This window comes from Balaenoptera musculus, chromosome X (assembly GCF_009873245.2).
Source record: "Balaenoptera musculus isolate JJ_BM4_2016_0621 chromosome X, mBalMus1.pri.v3, whole genome shotgun sequence".
NCBI classification, from domain to species: domain Eukaryota; kingdom Metazoa; phylum Chordata; class Mammalia; order Artiodactyla; family Balaenopteridae; genus Balaenoptera; species Balaenoptera musculus.
The window spans coordinates 128,437,344-128,456,444 of NC_045806.1; the positions used below are offsets into that span (position 1 = coordinate 128,437,344).

The window sequence follows — 19,101 nt, forward strand, 5'->3', positions numbered from 1 at the left end:
ATCCCTAAATGATACATAAGCTAATAGAAAATCAGAAGAATTTGACAAGGTAATTCACAGAACAAAACCAAATGCTCAACCAACATGTGTAAAGATGTTCGAATTCACCTATTATTCACGGAAATGCAAACTAAAGTATCAATGAGATATCACTACACCCGTCAGGTTGCCATAAATTTTAAAAGAGTGATAATGCATAGTACTACAGATATGTGGGAAAAGTGTATACTTATACACTGATGGATAAAGCAGTAAAAATTTTAAAAGATATATACCATTTGAATTTTACTCCTGGAAATCTATTCCACAGGAATAAAAACACCAGTACATAAAGACATATGAGCAAGGATTTTATTTATAGCACTGTTTGTAGTGGTAAAAAACTGGAAGGAAAGGGAATTTGTTATTGTGCTTATATGAACATAAAAAAGGGTATGGAAAGATAACACAATGGATTTTTTCACTAGTTAATCTTTGGGAGCAAGAAAAGTTTGGAAAGCAGATGGTTTGAGGGGTGGCAGTAGTAGAGGAGGATGGATGAGGAGAAAAGAACAAAATAAGACTCAATACTTGGAGCCGGTGCTTAAAATATAAGAAGCCACCAATAATGGATGAAAGAGACATAGTATAGGCACACAGAAAAGAATCTAAAATAGTATCCCTAATTTCTTAGGTAGGAAGAATTTTGGACCGATAGAACCTTTTATTTATCATATGTATGTGTAACGATTAAGACGTTATTTTTTAGAGCAGTTTTAAGTTTACAGCCAGACTTCTGACCAGTGAAAACTGTGGGATAATAAATGAGTGACATTTTAAGACACTGAGTTTGTTGCACAGAAATAAAAAATGAATACAGTAGGCTTATTGTTTCCAGATACTATCCTGGGTGGGCAGAGACATACAGCTGTCATTCAAGTGTAGACAGTACAGTTATGGCCTCTGGCTAACTGTGAGAGACCTATTTCCTGGTTTTCTTGTGTTGGGTATGTTCTATCTTCATGCCATCAGTGGTATGACAGACTAGTCCTGACCAGTCCTCATGGACTATACAGTGCTATTACCCCATGCCCTCGCTCCTAACCCACCATAGGTTTCTTCTCTATTTCTAGACTACAGAGAATTTACTTTCTTATTTTAAGCAAGCTATGCATTTTAAAAATAATTTGAAATATTATATTGACTGTCTTTGTGTATTTGAAGTTGAAAGGGGCAAGTTTATGTGTGATAGACATAATATTTCTCAACCTGTAGAGCTAAGAGATCAGACTGAATTAAAGGCTATTTCAAAATTGTAGATCTTCTGAGGGCTCTACAATAAAATAAGTCTGATTTCTGTCAGTATAAATGTCCCCAAACCTCATTATGGATCAGATAACATGGATAAAATTAAATGTGGCCTAAATTTACTTGTCTTTCCTAAATTTCCAAGTCTATCCTTTGCCCATTCCTAATATACTACTTGCATCACATAAAGTTTTAATACCTTTACATATGTTAAATAAATAATTATGTAGTAAAGTTTTCTAATCATACATGGAGTGATCGGGGAATCTTTGCAAACTTTTCTAGAAAGATAGCAAAAAAGAGGTCTGAAACTGAAAAAGAGTTAGATGTTTAGAAGAATCCTCAATCTGCAATAAATAAGCCAATAAAATAGATTATCTCAAGAACAATAATATCCTGTAAAAATGTTGTACCTTGGAGGAGCCAGTGTGTGCTCTAGGAACTCCTCAATTTTAATGAAGTCTGTTTTCAACTCCTTGTTATATATCAGGAAGGGAGGATTGGTGCCTGGGGCTAAGTCCTTCAGCTCTTCAGGCTTTCTATGATTATTGAAAATAAGCAGAGTTAGGCCTCTAGATAAAGTACACATTATGCAAACACCAACATTGTATTGGTGTCTACTGATTTTAATCCCCAGAATGAAACATGTCCTGATTTGTCTTACCTGGTCATGTCAACAGTAGTCACATTGAATTTAACTCCTTTAAGCCAGAGGATCATAAAAAGGCGTTGGCAAAAGGGACAGTTTCCAATACTCTCCCCATCACTTCCAGCCTATTAAGATAAAGAAAGGCTTCATTCATTCATTTGCTCAACAAGTATGTATTGAGTGCCTGCTGGGAAATAAGCTAGTTGCTAGAGACAAAGTTGGAAGTCCTTAATCTCATGAATTCTACCATCTGTGGGCAGAGAGAGATAATGAAGCAAATAATTTCATTGTATGTAAAATTACCAGAGTGATGAGTACATAACAACAGAATGCTGACTAAAGACAATGTTCATTTTCCATTTTCATAGATCCTGCCAAATTTCCTTCTTGAAAGGTATATTCAGTATTTTCATTGGACCTTTGATTTCCTTATTCTGTGACTTGTTTGTTCATGACAATTTTATATTTTTCTATTAAGGTGATGACCTTTTCCTTATTACTTTGGAAAAATTACTTGTATACTAAAGACACTAACTCTTTCTGATAATGTTACATGTAATTTTTAAACAATGTCTTATGTAAAATTAAAATTTTACATAAAATCTTATATTGTTTTCCTTTATGAAATCTGGTTTTTCTGATCTGCTTACACAGCTGTTATGTACATCAAGATTGCAAAGAAAAAAAATACTTTCTTATTTTGTTTTACTATAAAGATGTTCTCTCATGTTTTCTTCTAGTAACTTTACGGTTTCATTTTTACATTTGTTTCATCTATTTAGAATTTATTTTGGCATAAGGAATGTATTGGGACTCCAGCTTTATTATCTTTATTTTATTTTTATTATTTTACAAATAGTTAATAGTTGTCTTAACACCACTCATTTAAAACTTCATCTTTTGCTCAACATAGCAAATTATTAGAGAAAGGCAAATCAAAACTACAATGAGGTACCACCTCATACTGGTCAGAATGGCCATCATTAAAAGTCTACAAATAACAAATGCTGGAGAGGGTGTGGAGAAAAGGGAACCCTCCTACACTGCTGGTGGGAACGTAAATTGGTGCAGCCACTATGGAGAACAGTATGGAGGCTCCTTAAAAAAATAAAAATAGAGTTACCATATGATCCAGCAATCCTACTCCTGGGCATGTATCCAGACAAAACTATAATTTGAAAAGATACATGCACCCGTATGCTCGTTGCAGCACTATTTAGAATAGCCAAGACATGGAAGCAACTTAAGTGTCCATTGACAGACAAATGGATTAAGAAGATGTGATATATATATATATATATATATATATATATATATATATATATATATATATGTATATATATCCATTATATATACAATGGAATGATATATATAATATACATATATAATGGAATGGTATATATATATAATATATATATTATTTATATATAATATATATATATGATGGAATACTACTCAGCCATAAAAAATGAAATAATGCCATTTGCAGCAACATGGATGTACCTAGAGATTATCATACTAAGTGAAGTAAACCAGAGAAAGACAAATATCATAGATATGGCTTATATGTGGAATCTAAAATATGACACAAATGAACTTATCTATGAAACAGAAACAGACTCATAGACATAGAGAGCAGACTGTGGTTGCCAAGGGGGTCAGGGGATGGGAGAGGCATGGATTGGGAGTTTGGGATTAGTAGATGAAAACTATTATATATAGAATGGATAAACAACAAGGTCCTACTGTATAGCACAGGAAACTATATTCAATATCCTGTGATAAACCATGATGCAAAAGAATATGAAAAAGGATGTGTATATAGATATAACTGAATCACTTTGCTGTACAGCAGAAATTAACACAACATTGTAAATCAGAGACACTTCAGTGAAAAAATGAGCACATCTTACTTTATGTATATTATACCTCAATAAAGTGTATTAAAATGGAAAAGTTCAAAAAGAAGAACAAAAAACCCCTCAAATACATGATATTATGCAGCGATTGCAGACGTTGCAATAACAAAGATAAGGGTATAACCATGGAAGGGGGTGCCTGAGAGATTATGAAGAACACGGTCACTGGAGGAGAGAAAGCCAAGGATGTGAGAGGACAGAGTGTTGGAAGGGTCATTTGTGTAGATATTAAAATCACCAAGAATTATGATAGGCATAGTGTTGAAGAGTGTGACAATGATCCAGGAAATAAAATCCTTAAGAAGTAAGGGAAAGTGACCTGGGATTGGGAAGACTACTATAACAAAGAGGGGTAGTGATTGGTTTAGTCTGATTTTATGAGACAACCTAGATATTTCTCTGGATGGGAGAGATAGAATGGTCTGGAAACAAGAATGAGGAGCAAGGATATCTAAAGACACTTACCCCATCGCCACCCTCAGTGGTAATAGAAATGAGGAAGAAAGGGGAGCCACTCCTTGAGAGGGCTATAGCTGATGTTGTCTCCTGATGGGAGATCCAAGTTTTAGACACCTCAATCTCAACATGTCCCAAAGTGAATTCTTTCCCTTTTCTTTACTCCACACACTTACCTACTCTTTAGAGTTCCTAATCCTGTGAATTGCACTGCTATCTACTTTGGATTTGTGAATTGTGTTCCCCCCAAATTAAAGTGTTGAATCCCTGTCCCTCAATGTGATGGTAGCTGGAGGTGAGGTGTTTGGGAAGTGATTGGTTTAGATGAGGTCATGAGGGTAGAACCCTTACGATGGCATTAATGCCCTTATAAGAAGAAACCAGAGCTCTCTCTCTTTTTCCTTCTCTCTTTCTTCATCTCCCCCAACAACCGTGTATATAAAGTCACAGCAAGAAGGCACCTATCTATAATAAACCAGGAAGAGAGTTCTCACCAGAAACTGACCATGCTGACACCTTGATCTTGGACATAATTCTTATTTTTTGGAAAATTTTCCTTTTCCTGGCAGTGAGTACAACAGAGGAAATAATGTTTATTGTTGCTCTTTTGTGGCGTCAGGGAGTGAAGAGGTATGGGAAGAGGCAACCACCTTGGCAGCTGAATTTCTTTTGTAACAGAAGTCAGGCTAAAGATCCAATCATAACTGGGGTTAGTGAATGGAAACTTGATTAGGCAGGAAGAGGAATGAAGTCTGATAATAGATACAGCAGGAAGGGTGGGTTGCCTTTGGCAAAAGGAAAGGCAAAACAGTGAGGTGTGGGGGAAATGCAGCACAATTTTACAGGAAAACTGAACTTTTTTCTGTTTATAATAATGCTGATTTAAAGTGCCACTACACAAAATGTATGAATATACAATGGAGAAAAGACAGGCTCTTCCATAAGTGGTGCTGGGAAAACTGGACAGCTACATGTAAAAGAATGAAATTAGAACAGTCCCTAACACCATACACAAAAATAAACTAAAAATGGATTAAAGACCTAAATGTAAGGCCAGACACTATAAAACTCTTAGAGGAAACATAGGCAGAACACTCTATGACATAAATCACAGCAAGATGTTTTTGACCCACCTCCTAGAGAAACGGACATGAAAACTACCACGATGTGGTCATTCACCAAAACAACTTTTTCTCTTTGCGTTTGTGATCTATGTTCCTAAACATGAAAAATAATAATGGCTGGAACATCTGACATTTATTGAATGTTTACTATGTTAACAACTACTGTGTCTTACAAATTTATTTTATTTTATGCTTACAGTGAAGATGATCCTGTGAGGTAGGTTCTGTCATTACTCTTGTTTTACAGATGAGGAAATTGAAGCTCAGAGAAGCTGACTTGCTCAAGTACACTCAGCTAGACAAGAGTTGATGACCCATACACTCTTCTCATGTAGCTAATCCAGGACTGTCTACGCCACAATCCACACTCCTTAAACACTGATTTCTCCCATCTAATAGTTTTATTGGATTTTTTATTAATCAGTCTTTATAATAGTCTTTATGATAGTTCTAAGATAATTCGAAAATGGTCTGAACATTCAGAGAAGAGTATCATCTCTTTTTCTATTTTACATTTATCAATAAAGACAAAAATATTACATTCAGGATTTGGGCCCAAATGTTAGAGTCTATAATGTTATGTACAAATCTATGAAAACTTAATTTTAGACTGGTAGAGAACACAAAAACTCCATTTATCAATGAACAACAAACCAATAAGATAAACTCTGCATTTAGAGAAAACAAAATGTATTCTTTTAGAAAATCCTTTGTTCTTAGTTGCTGGATATAAATCTTGCCCAAATCATTCAGAGTTGAAAGGCAATGTTTTCACTCACTCCATGGAACACATGGGGGTGTGTGATATAAATTCTTAATTGTGTCAGGAAAGGACTTACTTTCTTGTAGGGATCCCATCAGTGGAGTTGGGAAATTGTGGTAGGGTCCCCAGACATAGCTGGGGAAATTACAGACTCATTTAATCTTTAGAAAGATACCACATTATAAGGGAGATACAACTGGTAAACAGTAGTGCTTTTAAAATTTTCTCATTAACATTTTCACCCCCTCAGTCCCTATTCCCCCTCTTCTATGAAACTTCTAGAGATTTTTGGAATCCATCTCAAAGCAAAGCAAAACAAAAACCCAGATCAGATGATACTCAAGGTTCTTCCAGAAAATCTGTGACTCGTATCAATGTCATTAGATAAGCTTACATCTAGAGGATTTCATCTAATGAAATTCTGGGAAATGTTACTACAAAGTGTGCCAAATTGAAAACAATGAATTAAGATTATGCACAGCTATTTTAAGGGACTGGAATCTTGACCCTGCCATTTACTAGCTATGTGACCTTAGGCAAAGCTACTTAGCTACTTTTTGCTTTAGTTTCTGTAGCCATAAAATAGGGTTAAAAATAAACCACTTAGCACAGCCCCTGCCAAAAGTACTCAATAAATGATTAGGTTTTTAACCTGAAAGTTATTATTTAATTTAACATTTGCTCATCCAACGTGTGATTTCCTAAATTCCCCTGTCTAGATTACCACCCAAATTATGGGAAGTCTATGAAGATAAACACACAGATCAATGCCAACAACTGGTTAGAGGAGTTTGATTGGATTGAATAAACAAGTTTAGACAAAAGAAACTAGTTACCCTATGAAGAGACTTATTACCGCTGGGTTGGATTTGGTAGTTATAAAAAGTCAGTTAGGAAGTTAAGGCTTACTTATGTTGCATCTGAGCAGTGACATGTTTTGCTAGAATCCAGAGATAGGAGAAGTAGCTCTTATGCCCCACAGTCAAGCAAACACTTACTTGGATTGTTTTGCTATGCAGGAATTCAAGAGTCTCCTATAATTTTGAAAAGGCTGGTTAATTATGTCCTTGATGTATATATGTGACCAGTTGTCAAATATTTTAAAATTATTGTAAAAGTATTACTTTGGCCAACAGATGTTTAACCTAAAATTTGGTAAGCACACCTTATTTTATGTCTTTGTAGGCCATCAAGAGGCAATGTAGTTTTAGAGGCAAGTTACTTAAACCTTATTTCCTTAGCTTACTTACCTAGAAATCATGAGGACAATATTACTAAAGTTTTGAGTACTATTACCACCACTACTACTGATGATACTACTTTACTACTATTAATGTATCTTCTAAGTTGTTAGGACTAAATGAGATAATATACATAAAGTGTTAGAAGAGGGTTAAGCATGATATAAGAGTTTGTTATTATTATTACCATACTGAATACTTCCAATAGTCAATGAAAATATAGAGAAAAATAGTTAATATAAGCAAGGATTTAGGAAACTATGTAATTTCTACTTGGAATAACCCATACAAAATTGCTTCTTTTTCTTGATGAGCTAATTTAGAAACACATGTTCCTTTCTCCTGCTTTAGGGGTTTTCCAAAGGGCTTTTCTGAAATGTTAAGACATTAAAAAAAAAAAAAAGCCAAGGCAAAATGCCTCCTACTCATATAACAGGCACACAGACTCCTGGCTTTTTTCTCCTCTAGTGTCCATTGGACCCTGCTGTGATGTTCATCCATTGTGGGAGAATTTTAGAAGGCTCTATTTGGACCATGTGTGGGAATGAGGCTCTCAGGCCATTCTTGGCCCTCTCCTCCCCACATTCAGGCCTTCCAAAACATATCTCATAAAACACAGATTATGAGAACTGGAAAGCCCTTAAGTATCATTTTGTCAGGCTCCTTTATTGTACAGATGGAAAAACAAAGAGGGAGGGAGGGATTTGTCCAAGGTTACATAGGAAGTCACTAATAATACAATTTACTTGTTCTAACTACCAGCAAGTCTAGTTGTCTTTCCACCATATCTTCTTGCTTTTTTCAGATAGGATGTTTTTCTATTGTTATATAAGAGCAGCCAAACACCCAGGTATTCTTCTAGGACTCAGAGTAAGTATAAAATTACAAAATTATTTCCTATCTCTAGCTGAAATGTTGACTTTAAAAAAAAAAAGCTGAGGTCCAGTATCAAGGAATAATACATTCTGTATGCTCTCATTATAGCTAGAAAACTTACCTTCACAAAAAGCTCAATTTCAGGGTCTGCTTGACTGCTGGGCCTCGGGTCTGCCATCTTTCTGTTTTTATTGCCAGTTTTCAGCCCCCTGCCTTCTGTGCAGTCCACAGTACTCACAGATTCTTTTCCTCCAGTTTTATCCAAAGGCTTAAATGAAGGTTGTGCTTTAAGAGGAAAGTCCAGCTTGTAATAGTCAGAGCTGGGCTAGTCTCTCTTCAAGAGGTGCAGAAAATTCTAGATGCTTGAGAGTAACTCTTGAATTCGTTTTCTTTCTTCCTCTTGACCTAACATTTGAATCAAGGAGGAGCCGATGGCGTGTGTATAAACTGGTTGGCTAGAAGGGTGGGGGTGTTTCCAAAGAGGCTTCAATGCTATGAGTCAGCAGAGAGAAACACATACACACAAACACACACATGAAGTTTCAATATATCAAGCAGACCAGATGTTCTCTAGAGCTTCCCTTTGAATCCTGGGCTCCATGCCCAGAAAATGGCCTTGTATACTGTTCTTATAACCTGACAGCAGCAAAAATCTCTTCCAGGAAAAGGCCACAAATGACTCGGGTTTTAGCATTGAAAAGGATGTTTATCTAATGACACTGTCTAAACGTTGGTTTAAAAAGAAGTGGGCTTCCCTGGTGGCACAGTGGTTAAGAATCCGCCTGCAAATGCAGAGGGGACACGGGTTCAAGCCCTGGTCCGGGAAGATCCCACATGCCGTGGAGCAGCTAAGCCCGTGTGCCACAACTACTGAGCCTGCACTCTAGAGCCCGCAAGCCACAACTACTGAGCCCACGTGCCACAACTACTGAAGCCTGCGCACCTAGAGCCTGTGCTCCGCAACGAGAGAAGCCACCGCAATGAGAAGCCCACGCACCACAACAAAGAGTAGCCACCCTCGCCGCAACTAGAGAAAGCCCACGCACAGCAACGAAGACCCAATGCAGCCAAAAATAAATCAAAAAAAAAAAAAAGAAGTACACTTCATCAAATGTCTACACCCTCAATTCTACTGCTGACACAGCCAGATTTCCCTTCTGGGTTGCAAATTTCACTTCTCTTCTATAATCAGGGAATGTCTGATGGGTCGGTTGAGTCTGGGGGCGTCTTTTGCGTGTCCCACCTCATTCTCTATTTCTGGGAAGGGTGGGTTGGGAGGGATCACTTCCTGGTTTTGGTATCTGTATCAGGAACCGCAAGCAGTTCTGTATCTCTGCTTGTCAACCCTGGGAACAGCAGTAAAATATCCAAGTTGATCACTCACTGTCTGCAGTGTTTCTGGCAGCTGTGTTTTCTGCCTGCCAGGATGGTGGGTGGGTGGAGCTGTGGGCCCTGGATTAATAAACCCCCTCGGATGGGAAACGTCTCTTTCTGCTTGGAGCCAAAGTGAACATAGACCCACCAGTTGGGCACCATTGTGACCCTCTTTCTACAACACCAAACGTCCCCCATGCTCATATGGGCTGTACATGTACCTGCCATTGCCCACGTGTAAAGAATTTACAGGATGAGAGGCTTTGGGCAAAACCCGGTCCCTGCCACAGCTGCAGGGTTTAGGCAAGGAGTGGCCACCGGTATGAATGTGAGTGTTGTTCAAGGCGTGGGACCTGTTGATTTCCCAAATGGTCAATAGAGCGAGAGGGAAATTCTGATAGACGTCTGCTGAGCTGACCTTGTGGGTGAGTATAGGGCTGGTTGTTTGGAGGACCTGGTGGATGCGTTGGCCATATGTTTACTCTGTTCATTCATTCTTCCACTCCAAAGACAATCAATGAACGCTTACTCTGTGCCAGGGTGCTGCTCCACTCCCAGAGGTTAGCAGCACAGGAGGACAGTAGGTTTGAGAGGACAACAGGAGTTCAACTTGAAGCATGTGAAGTCTGAGGCGTCCTCACTCTTCCCCATTCCCAGTATCTAATCAGTACAAAATCGTGTCACTTCCGCATCCTGAATATGTTTTTAAACCCATCCACATCTCTTCGCCCCCACTGCTACTCAGAATTTCAACCCAGCAACATTCTTTTTCTGTTAATTTTTTAAATTTTTATTGTAAAAGACCCAAATCCCTGCTTGACCCTCAGCCCTCATGGGAAAGCCACCATAACCACGGCAACAACGACAGCATCAACAACATACAACAGCCCAATGAGCTCTGTATGACCCCTAATAAATTGTGTCAATTGACACAAACTTTATTTTCTCTACTTCCCAAAGTGTTTTTAAAATGTTGTATCGAGATATAATTTACACACCATAAATCTGACTCATTTTACGTGTACATTCAAGGATTTTTAGTAAACTTATCGAGTGGTGCAACCATCACTATAATCCAATATTAGATATTTCCATCACCTCAATGGCACCTCTCTCTTGCCCATGTGCACTTAGTCCCCATTACCACCCTAGCCCCTGGGAACCACTAATCTGCTTCTTGTCTCTATGGATTTGCCTATTCTGGACATTTCATATAAATGGAATCACGCAGTTTGCAATCTTTTGTGACTTGCTTCTTTTACTTAGTGTGACGTTTTCAAGTTTCATCCATGTTGTAATGTGAATCAGTACTTCATTACTTTTGATGGCCGAATAATGGTATATAATATATGTATATACCACCTTTTGTTTATGGACATTTGGGTTATTTCCACCTTTTGGCTATTGTGAATAAGGCTGGTATGGACATTTACGCACAAGATTTTGGGTGTACGTATGTTTTCGATTCTCTTGGGTAGGTACCTAGGAGTGGAATTGCTGGTCATATGGTAACTCTATGTTGAACTCTTTGAGTAACTGCCAAACTATTTTTCACAGTGGCTGCACCATTTTACATTCCGACCAGCAGCATATGAAAATTCCAGTTTTTCCACATCCTAGCCAATACTTGTTATTTTCTGTTTTTATTTATTTTTTTATTGTAGCCAGCCTAGTGGGTGTGGAAGTGGTATCTCATTGTGGTTTTGATTTGTATTTCCCTAATGATTAATGATATTGAGCATATTTTCATGTGCTTATTGGCCATTTGTATATCTATTTTGCTAAATATCTACTCATGTCCTTTGCTATTTTTAAATTCGATTCTTTGTGTTTTTGTTATTGAGTTGGAAGAGTTCTTCTGGAGACTAGACCCTTATCAGATATATGATTTGCAAACATTTTGTCCTGGTCTATGGCTTGTCTTTCAATTTTCTTAACAGTATCTTTTGAACAGCCAAGGTTTAGAATTTTTATAAGGTCTAATTTATCAGTTCTTTTCTTTTATGAATTGTGTTCTTTGGTGTTGTATTTAAGAACTCTTTACCTAACCCAAGGTCATGAAAATTTTTTTCCTCTATTGTCTTCTGAGACTTTAATACAGTTGTCTCTCAGTATCCATGGGATTATCCATGGGATTAGGGTCCCCATGGATGCCAAAATCTGAGGATGCTCATGCCCCTTATATAAAATAGCATAGTACAGTCGGCCCTCCACATCTGCAGATGCAGAAGCTGTGGATTCAACCAACTGCAGATCAAAAATCTTTATATCTCTTATATTTAGGTCTCATTCATTTTGAGTTAATCTTTGTGTATGGTGTGAGGTAAGGGTCTAAATTCCTCTTTTTGTATGTGGCTATCCAATTGTTCCAGCACCATTTGTTGAAACGACTATCCTTTCCCCCATTGAATGTCCTTGGCATCTTTGTCAACAATAAATTGACCATAAATATAAGGGTTAATTTCTAGATTCTCTGTTCTGTTTCACTGATTTATATGTTTATCCTTATGCAGGTACCATACTTAATAACTGCTTTATAGTTGGTTTTAAAATCAGGAAGTAAAAGTCTTTCCACTTTTTTTTCTTTCTTTTCAATGTTGTTTTGGTTATTCTGGGCTCTTTGCATTTCCAGATAAATTTTAGGATCAGCTTATAAATTTCTGCAAAAAAAGTCTGCTGACATTTTAAGGAATGTGTTGAATATATACATCGATTTGAAGAGTATTTAATCTTAACAGTATTGAGTTTTAATATCCGTGAACGTGAAATGACTATCCATTTATTTAGATTTTTCATCTTTCCTCAACAGTATTTTATAGTTTTCACTGTACAAGTCTTGCACTCCTTTTTTTAAAAAAAATAAATTTATTTATTTATTTATTTATTTTTGGCTGTGTTGGGTCTTCGTTTCTGTGTGAGGGCTTTCTCCAGTTGTGGCGAGCGGGGGCCACTCTTCATCGCGGTGTGCGGGCCTTTCACTGTCGCGGCCTCTCTTGTTGCAGGGCACAGGCTCCAGACGCACAGGCTCAGTAGTTGTGGCTCACGGGCCTAGTTGCTCCACGGCATGTGGGATCTTCCCAGACCAGGACTCGAACCCGTGTCCCCTGCATTGGCAGGCAGATTCTCAACCACTGCACCACCAGGGAAACCCCCTTGCACTCCTTTTGATAAATTTATTCCTAGGCATTTTATTTTTTGATGCTGTTATGAATGAAAATATTTTAATTTCATTTTTGGAATGGTCACATTAGTATATAGAAATAGAACTGATTTTTTAAAAAGAAATTTTTGTTCTGAAATAACTTCAGGTTTACACAAAAGTTGCAAAGATAGTACAGAGAGTTCTCATATTTTCCTCACTCAGTTTTTCTTACCATTAACATCTTATATGGATATGGTACAGTTGAAAACAATAAGAAACCTACATTATTACATTATTAACTAAATTCCATATTTGGAGTTCACCATATTCCCACTAATGTCCCATTTCTGTTCCAGGATCCCTTCCAAGAAATGACATCACATTTCGTCACCATTTCTCTATAGTCTCCTCTCATGTGTGACAGTTCTCACTCTTTCCTTTTTTCTTGTCATATTGGAAGTTTTCAAGTACTGGCCAAGTATTTTGTAGAATGCTCCTCTATTTGGGTTTGATGTTTTTATCATGATTAGACTGAAGTTATTGGTTTGGGGAAGAATACTCTAAAGATGAAATGCTCTTCTCATCACATCATCACGGGGTACATGGTATCAACATGACTTCTCACTGGTAAGGTTAAACTTCATCATCTGGCCAAGGTAGTGTTTGCTAGGTTACTTTATGTAAAGTTACTATCCCCGCCTTTTCCATACTCTATTCTTTGGAAACAAGTCACTAAATCCAGCCCACACTCAATGCTGGGGAAGGGAGGTTAAAGATTTACCTCCTGAAGGGAGTTCTAACTACATAAATTATTTGAGCACACCAAAATTACAACTATTCACAGAGCAACTATTGATGAGAATGACATGAAGACTAGCAGAGAAGATCTGAAAGAAGGAACCACAACGACACGGGTAGAAGGGGTGAAGATGTGGTATAGTCAAAACCCATACCCTCGTGGTAGGCAACCCACAAGTGGGAGGATAATTACAATTTCACAGCTTCTCGCCAAAGACTGAGGGGGTCTGAGCCCCACATCAGGCTCCTTAGCCCGAGGGTCCTGTGCCAGGAAGACAAGACCCCAGAGCATTTGGCTTTGAAGACCAGACACTAACTCTTTTTGATAATGTTACATGTAATTTTTAAACAATGTCTTATGTAAAATTAAAATTTTACATAAAATCTTATATTGTTTTCCTTTATGAAATCTGGTTTTTCTGATCTGCTTACACAGCTGTTATGTACATCAAGATTGCAAAGAAAAAAATTACTACAAGAAATAGCTATAATAACCTGTGCTATACAACATACCCTTGTTGCTTATCTATTTTATACATAGTAGTGTGTATCTCTTAACCCCATACCCTTAATTTGCCCCTCCCACTTCCATCTCCCCTTTGGTAACCACTGGTCTGTTTTCTATGTCTGAGTCTGTTCTGGTTTTGCATATGCACTCATTTGTATTATTTTCTAGGTTCCACATATAAGTGACATCATGCAGTATTTGTCTTTCTCTGTTTGACTCATTTCATTAAGTATAATATTCTCTAGGTCCATCCATGTAACTGCAAATGGCAGAATTTCATTCTTTTTTATGCCTAATATCTTCTTAATCCATTTGTCTGTTGATGGGCGTTTGGGTTGCTTCCATACCTTGGGTATTGTTAATAGTGCTGCTACAAACATTGGGGTGCATGTATCTTTTTGAATTAGTGTTTGCATATTTTATGGATATATACCCTGGAGTGGAATTGTTGGATTATACGATGGTTCTATTTGTAGTTTTTTGAGGAACTTCATACTGTTTTCCATAGTAGCAATAATTTTGTTACCTGTAGACTTTTTGATGTTAGCCATTCTGACAAGTGTGATGTGATACCTCATTGTTGCATACCCTAGCACTGTTGTGTTGCATATCCTAGCAATGAAAAAACAATCCAAAATGAAATTGACAACAGTTCTATTTCAGACAACATCAAAAGGAATAAAATACACAGGGATAAATTTAGCCAAGGAGGTGCAAGCCTTGTGCACCAAAAACTACAAAGCACTGCTGAAAGAAATTAATGATGACCTTAAAAAAAAAAAAAGGAAAGATAGCAGATTTTGTGGACTGGAAGACTTAATATTTTTAAGATGGCAATCCCACCCAAAGTTATCTAGAGATTTAATGCAATCCCTATGGAAATCGTAATGCTCTGTTTTACAGAAAGGTAAAAGCCAATCCTAAATGCATACGGAATTTCAAGTGACCTTGAATAGCCAAAATAATCTTGGAAAAGAAGAAAAAAGTTGGAGGACTCACACGTCCCTATTTCAAAACTTAGTCCAAAGCTACAGTTCTCAAAACTATGTGGCACTAGCATAAGGATAGACACATAGATCAGTGGAGTAGAACTACGAGTCCAGAAATAAACCCATAGATCTATCCCATGGGTTGCAAACCCAAATGAGTTGAAAACAGGCGTTCAAACAGAACCCTGCACAGGAATGTTCACCACAGCACTATGCCCAACAGGCACAAGGTGGAAGTCACCCAAATGTACATCAGCTGCTGAGCGGATACACAACATGTGTGGTCTAGCCACGCATTGGAATATTATTCAGCCAGGAAAAGGCATGAAGTGCTGGTTGGTGCTACCGCGTGGATGAACCCTAACGCAAACATAAGTGAAAGCAGCCGGACACAAAAGGCCACCTATTTATTGTCTGCTTCCATCTCTAGGAAGTCTCCAGAGCAGGCAAATGTCTGTGCACAGGAAGCAGATGAGTGGTTGCCTGGGGACTATGGGGGGTGGGATGGGGTGGGGTGGGGGACACTGCAGGAGGGGGCAGTGGGGAGTGACTGCCTGGCGGGTACAGGGGTTTCTCTTTGGGCTGGTGCCAACGTCTTGGAAGTAGATATATAGTCGTGATGGTGGCCCAGCACCGCCAGTGTATACTTGGTGCCCCTGGATGGTCCGCCATTAGCTGCCTTCTCCGTACAAAGTTCCCGTCCGGTGGACAGTGAGAGTTCCACCAAAGAGAGGGTCCAGCGAGCACGGCGAGCAGGGTCCTGCCAGCGCCATTTCTTTGCAGGCCCAGGACCCCGGCGGTGGGGGTGGGGGCGGGGTGAGGTGGGGTGGGGGAGGGGTTATGGGAAAGCAGTGACCTCACAGGGTCTACCTGTTACGGGGCGTGCTCCCCCCCCACCAATGAGGGCCCGGCCTGTGGTCGCTAGGATACGGAGTAGGGGCCTGAGAACACCGGTTGTCTTGAGATGTTGGGACCAGCAGGCACAACCGACCGCCCCTCATCCCAGCGCACCGCAGAGCGAGGCCGTCGCAGAAAGCTGCCCAACGGCCAGCATGCCGGGGAAGAGGGGCCGTGGAGGGTCACCCGGTCGCCGCTCCCGCACCGCCCGAGCCGAGCGGTCCTGCTCCGTGAGCCACATGGAGCGCCTCCTGCGGGAGGGCCACTACGCCCAGCGCCTGAGCTCATCCGCACCCGTCTCCCTAGGGGCCATCATCCAGTACCTGACGGCCAGGGTCCTGGAGCGGGCGGGCCATGAGGCCCAGAACAGCGGCCGGAGGCGCCTCACTCCGGAGCTGGTGGACGTGGCGGCCCGCAACAACGCGCTGCTCAGCGGCTTCTTCAGCACTAGCACCATCTCCCAGGCGGCCCCGGCCCAGCACTAGCTGCCCAGCGACACCTGGGTCCCCGGCCTCCGGGGGGGGGCGGGGCGGGGGGCGCGGCCGTCAGGCGCCAGGCCCGCTCACCGACCGACCGCACAGCCCGGGCAGCCCCGGCCTGCCCGCCCCCTTGGGCACAGTCATTGCGAGTCAATAAAGTGTTTCAAGAGACGCCCTGCGCGTGCTTCACTCACTTGGCGGGGGAGGTGGTGGTGGTGGGACACCCCTCGTCGGAGGGATGGAGGGCGGGGGTCTGGCCGGAGTTGGGGGGTGGGGGGTGGAGTCGGGGGTGACAGACAGACAGGAGCGGTCTCTCACGGTGACAGTGCATGGGGTGGCCCTGGGTGGGAGAGGCTGGCTGCGGCGGGGGTGGGGGCGGACTGGGGCCTCGGGTGAGGCCGGACAACGGAAGGCTCCCCCGCTGGCTCTGCGCAAGTCGGAGCCAGGCCAAAGTCCCCAGAGGGACGGGGTTCCTTGCGGCGGCGCTCGACACCGTGAGGGCAGCGTCGTGATAGGGTGAAGGTGCCAAGGCGACCGACCGCCCTGGGTGCGGGATGCAGGGGTGGGTGGACAGAGCGCTTGGCATGGACTCCCATGGGGCAGGGGCTTTGACGGGAAGATGGAGGCGTGATGGGGATTGGGGTGGGCGGGACACAATCAACACAAAGGCAAAGTCGGAATTAGGGTCACGCGGGGTCAAGAGTTTTTGGTTGTGTTCCCCTAGAGATGCCAAGAGATGCCCTGCTTGGCAACCTGCGTAAACAAGCTGTCACCTAGCAACAGCGGGCGGGCGCTCGGCCAGGCCCCACCCCAGCACCCCTGGTTTGCATACGAAGATTGCACCAGGCACGGCCCCTCCCCTCAAGATTCCTGCATATGAATCTTGCCCCTGAAAGGCTTTTCTCCCAAACTCTCAATTTGCATATGTGACTTTCGCTGGACCAGGCTCTGCCTCCGATCACTCAATTTGCATGTCACCGTGGAAATGGCAGTTTAGCATAGGAAGCTAGAGTAGTAACCACGTCTGAGACCCACGTTTTTAAATTAATTCTATTTCTTTATGCCTTACGTAGTTTTGATTAGTAAGAAACTTTATGCCTACTGCTTCCCTGATAGGGTACTAGCCTTTTAATGAAATTTAATTTCTTCACTTTTAATAATGAGAGTGTAATACCTGCCCACCATTTCAGATTAGTGATTAGAAGAGTTAGAGAGAAATTACATATATATGATATATATATACATGATATATAATATATATAATGTATAACATAAAATATATTTTTAAAATATATAAAAATATAGTTGTGCTAAAATAAGAATTTACCAAGTAGTGGGGATAGTACTGCATGCAGTCCATGGCACTCTGTTATTTCTTTTTTTTGTTTTATATATTATGCAATAAAATCACCCTCTTTTGGAGCCCAGTTCTATGAATTTAGCACATGTATATATGTGTGTATCCACCACCACATTCAGGCCATGGAACAGCTCCAGCAACCCAGGAAAGTCCCTGGTCTGGTACTGCTGGCCCTGTTTAAGTGCTTGATTTTTGCTAAACTAACGTTTGTTCAGTAGAGTCCTGGGTGGGGAGTTGGATGGTGAGCCAAGATTCAACAAAGACCACAAGGGAAAGTGAAATAGAGAAGTTTATTGCTGTACTCACAGGTCCTGGATGAGGTACACAGCACGCCTGGAGGGCCACACAGGAGGTCAAGGCAGGGTACAGGCAGCGGGCAAGCAGCAGGACCTGCGGCTTATGCCTTTATTAGGGTCCATAGGTGACGTGTTTCTGAGGTTCCCTGGATAAGGCCAGATTGGCAATTCAAAACCAAAAAAAGAGCAGGGTTTTGGTAAGCTCTGTGGGAGTCCTATCTAAGGGACCCACAAGGGGAAGGAGCTGGGAGGCGGAAGAGACTGTTTTATCACCAGGGGCTTTGGGGAACTCATATCAGTTACACTTTCTTGTGACTTTGCTGGCTGTCATCCAGGGCATGCCCTTGAGGTTAGGTGTCTGTCCACCCAAGTCCCCTGCAGGCTCCTTAGCCACACAAAAAGAATGCAGAGGCTGCAGTATTATGGAGTAGTTTAACTAAACTCTCAACAGTTGTCAAACTCTTTCTTCAGACCTAACCCTTGACAACCACTGCTCTGTTCTCCATCTCTAAAAAACTGCCTTTCCCATATGTCTTGCAAGTGGATTCATAAAGTGTGTCAGCTTTTGAGGCTGGCTCCTATCACTAAACATACTGCTTTCGAGGTTCATCTAGATTGTTATGTGTATCAATAGTTATGTTCTATTGTTGAGTAGTATTCCATTGTGTGGATGTACCACAGTTTGTTTACCCGTTGGCCTATTGTAGGACATTTTGGTTGTTTCCAGGTTTTGCAAATTTTTAATAAAGCCGATATGAATATTCATGGATAAGTTTTTGTATGAACTTAAATTTTCACTTCTCTAGGGTAAATACCTAGGAGTTGGACTGCTGGATCATATGAAAAGGCTCCTCAGGTCTCTTCCCAATTAGCCTCATCCTTATCCCCTAGGGGCAACCACTGTTCTTATTTTTTTCACCACATATTGCTTTTGCCTGTTTTA

The 19,101-nt window shown here is 40.6% G+C and overlaps 2 protein-coding genes across 2 annotated transcripts in view; one reads left to right on the forward strand and one right to left on the reverse strand.

Annotated features, from left to right (window-relative positions):
* The window catches only part of CLIC2 (chloride intracellular channel 2), a 30,816-nt gene extending 22,087 nt beyond the window's left edge, over nucleotides 1–8,729 (reverse strand). Inside the window, exons 1-3 of the mRNA XM_036840242.1 lie at nucleotides 8,437–8,729; nucleotides 1,952–2,061; nucleotides 1,701–1,826 (exon numbers count right to left, since the gene is read on the reverse strand). Of these exons, the coding sequence (XP_036696137.1) occupies nucleotides 1,701–1,826; nucleotides 1,952–2,061; nucleotides 8,437–8,493 (293 nt within the window). The 5' untranslated portion in view covers nucleotides 8,494–8,729. The remainder of the gene's footprint in view (nucleotides 1–1,700; nucleotides 1,827–1,951; nucleotides 2,062–8,436) is intronic.
* LOC118888791 (histone H2A-Bbd type 2/3-like) overlaps nucleotides 1–16,706 on the forward strand; it is a 50,901-nt gene extending 34,195 nt beyond the window's left edge. The window contains exons 2-3 of the mRNA XM_036840243.1: nucleotides 10,125–10,129; nucleotides 16,064–16,706. Of these exons, the coding sequence (XP_036696138.1) occupies nucleotides 10,125–10,129; nucleotides 16,064–16,508 (450 nt within the window). The 3' untranslated portion in view covers nucleotides 16,509–16,706. The remainder of the gene's footprint in view (nucleotides 1–10,124; nucleotides 10,130–16,063) is intronic.
* Nucleotides 16,707–19,101: the final 2,395 nt, after the last annotated feature.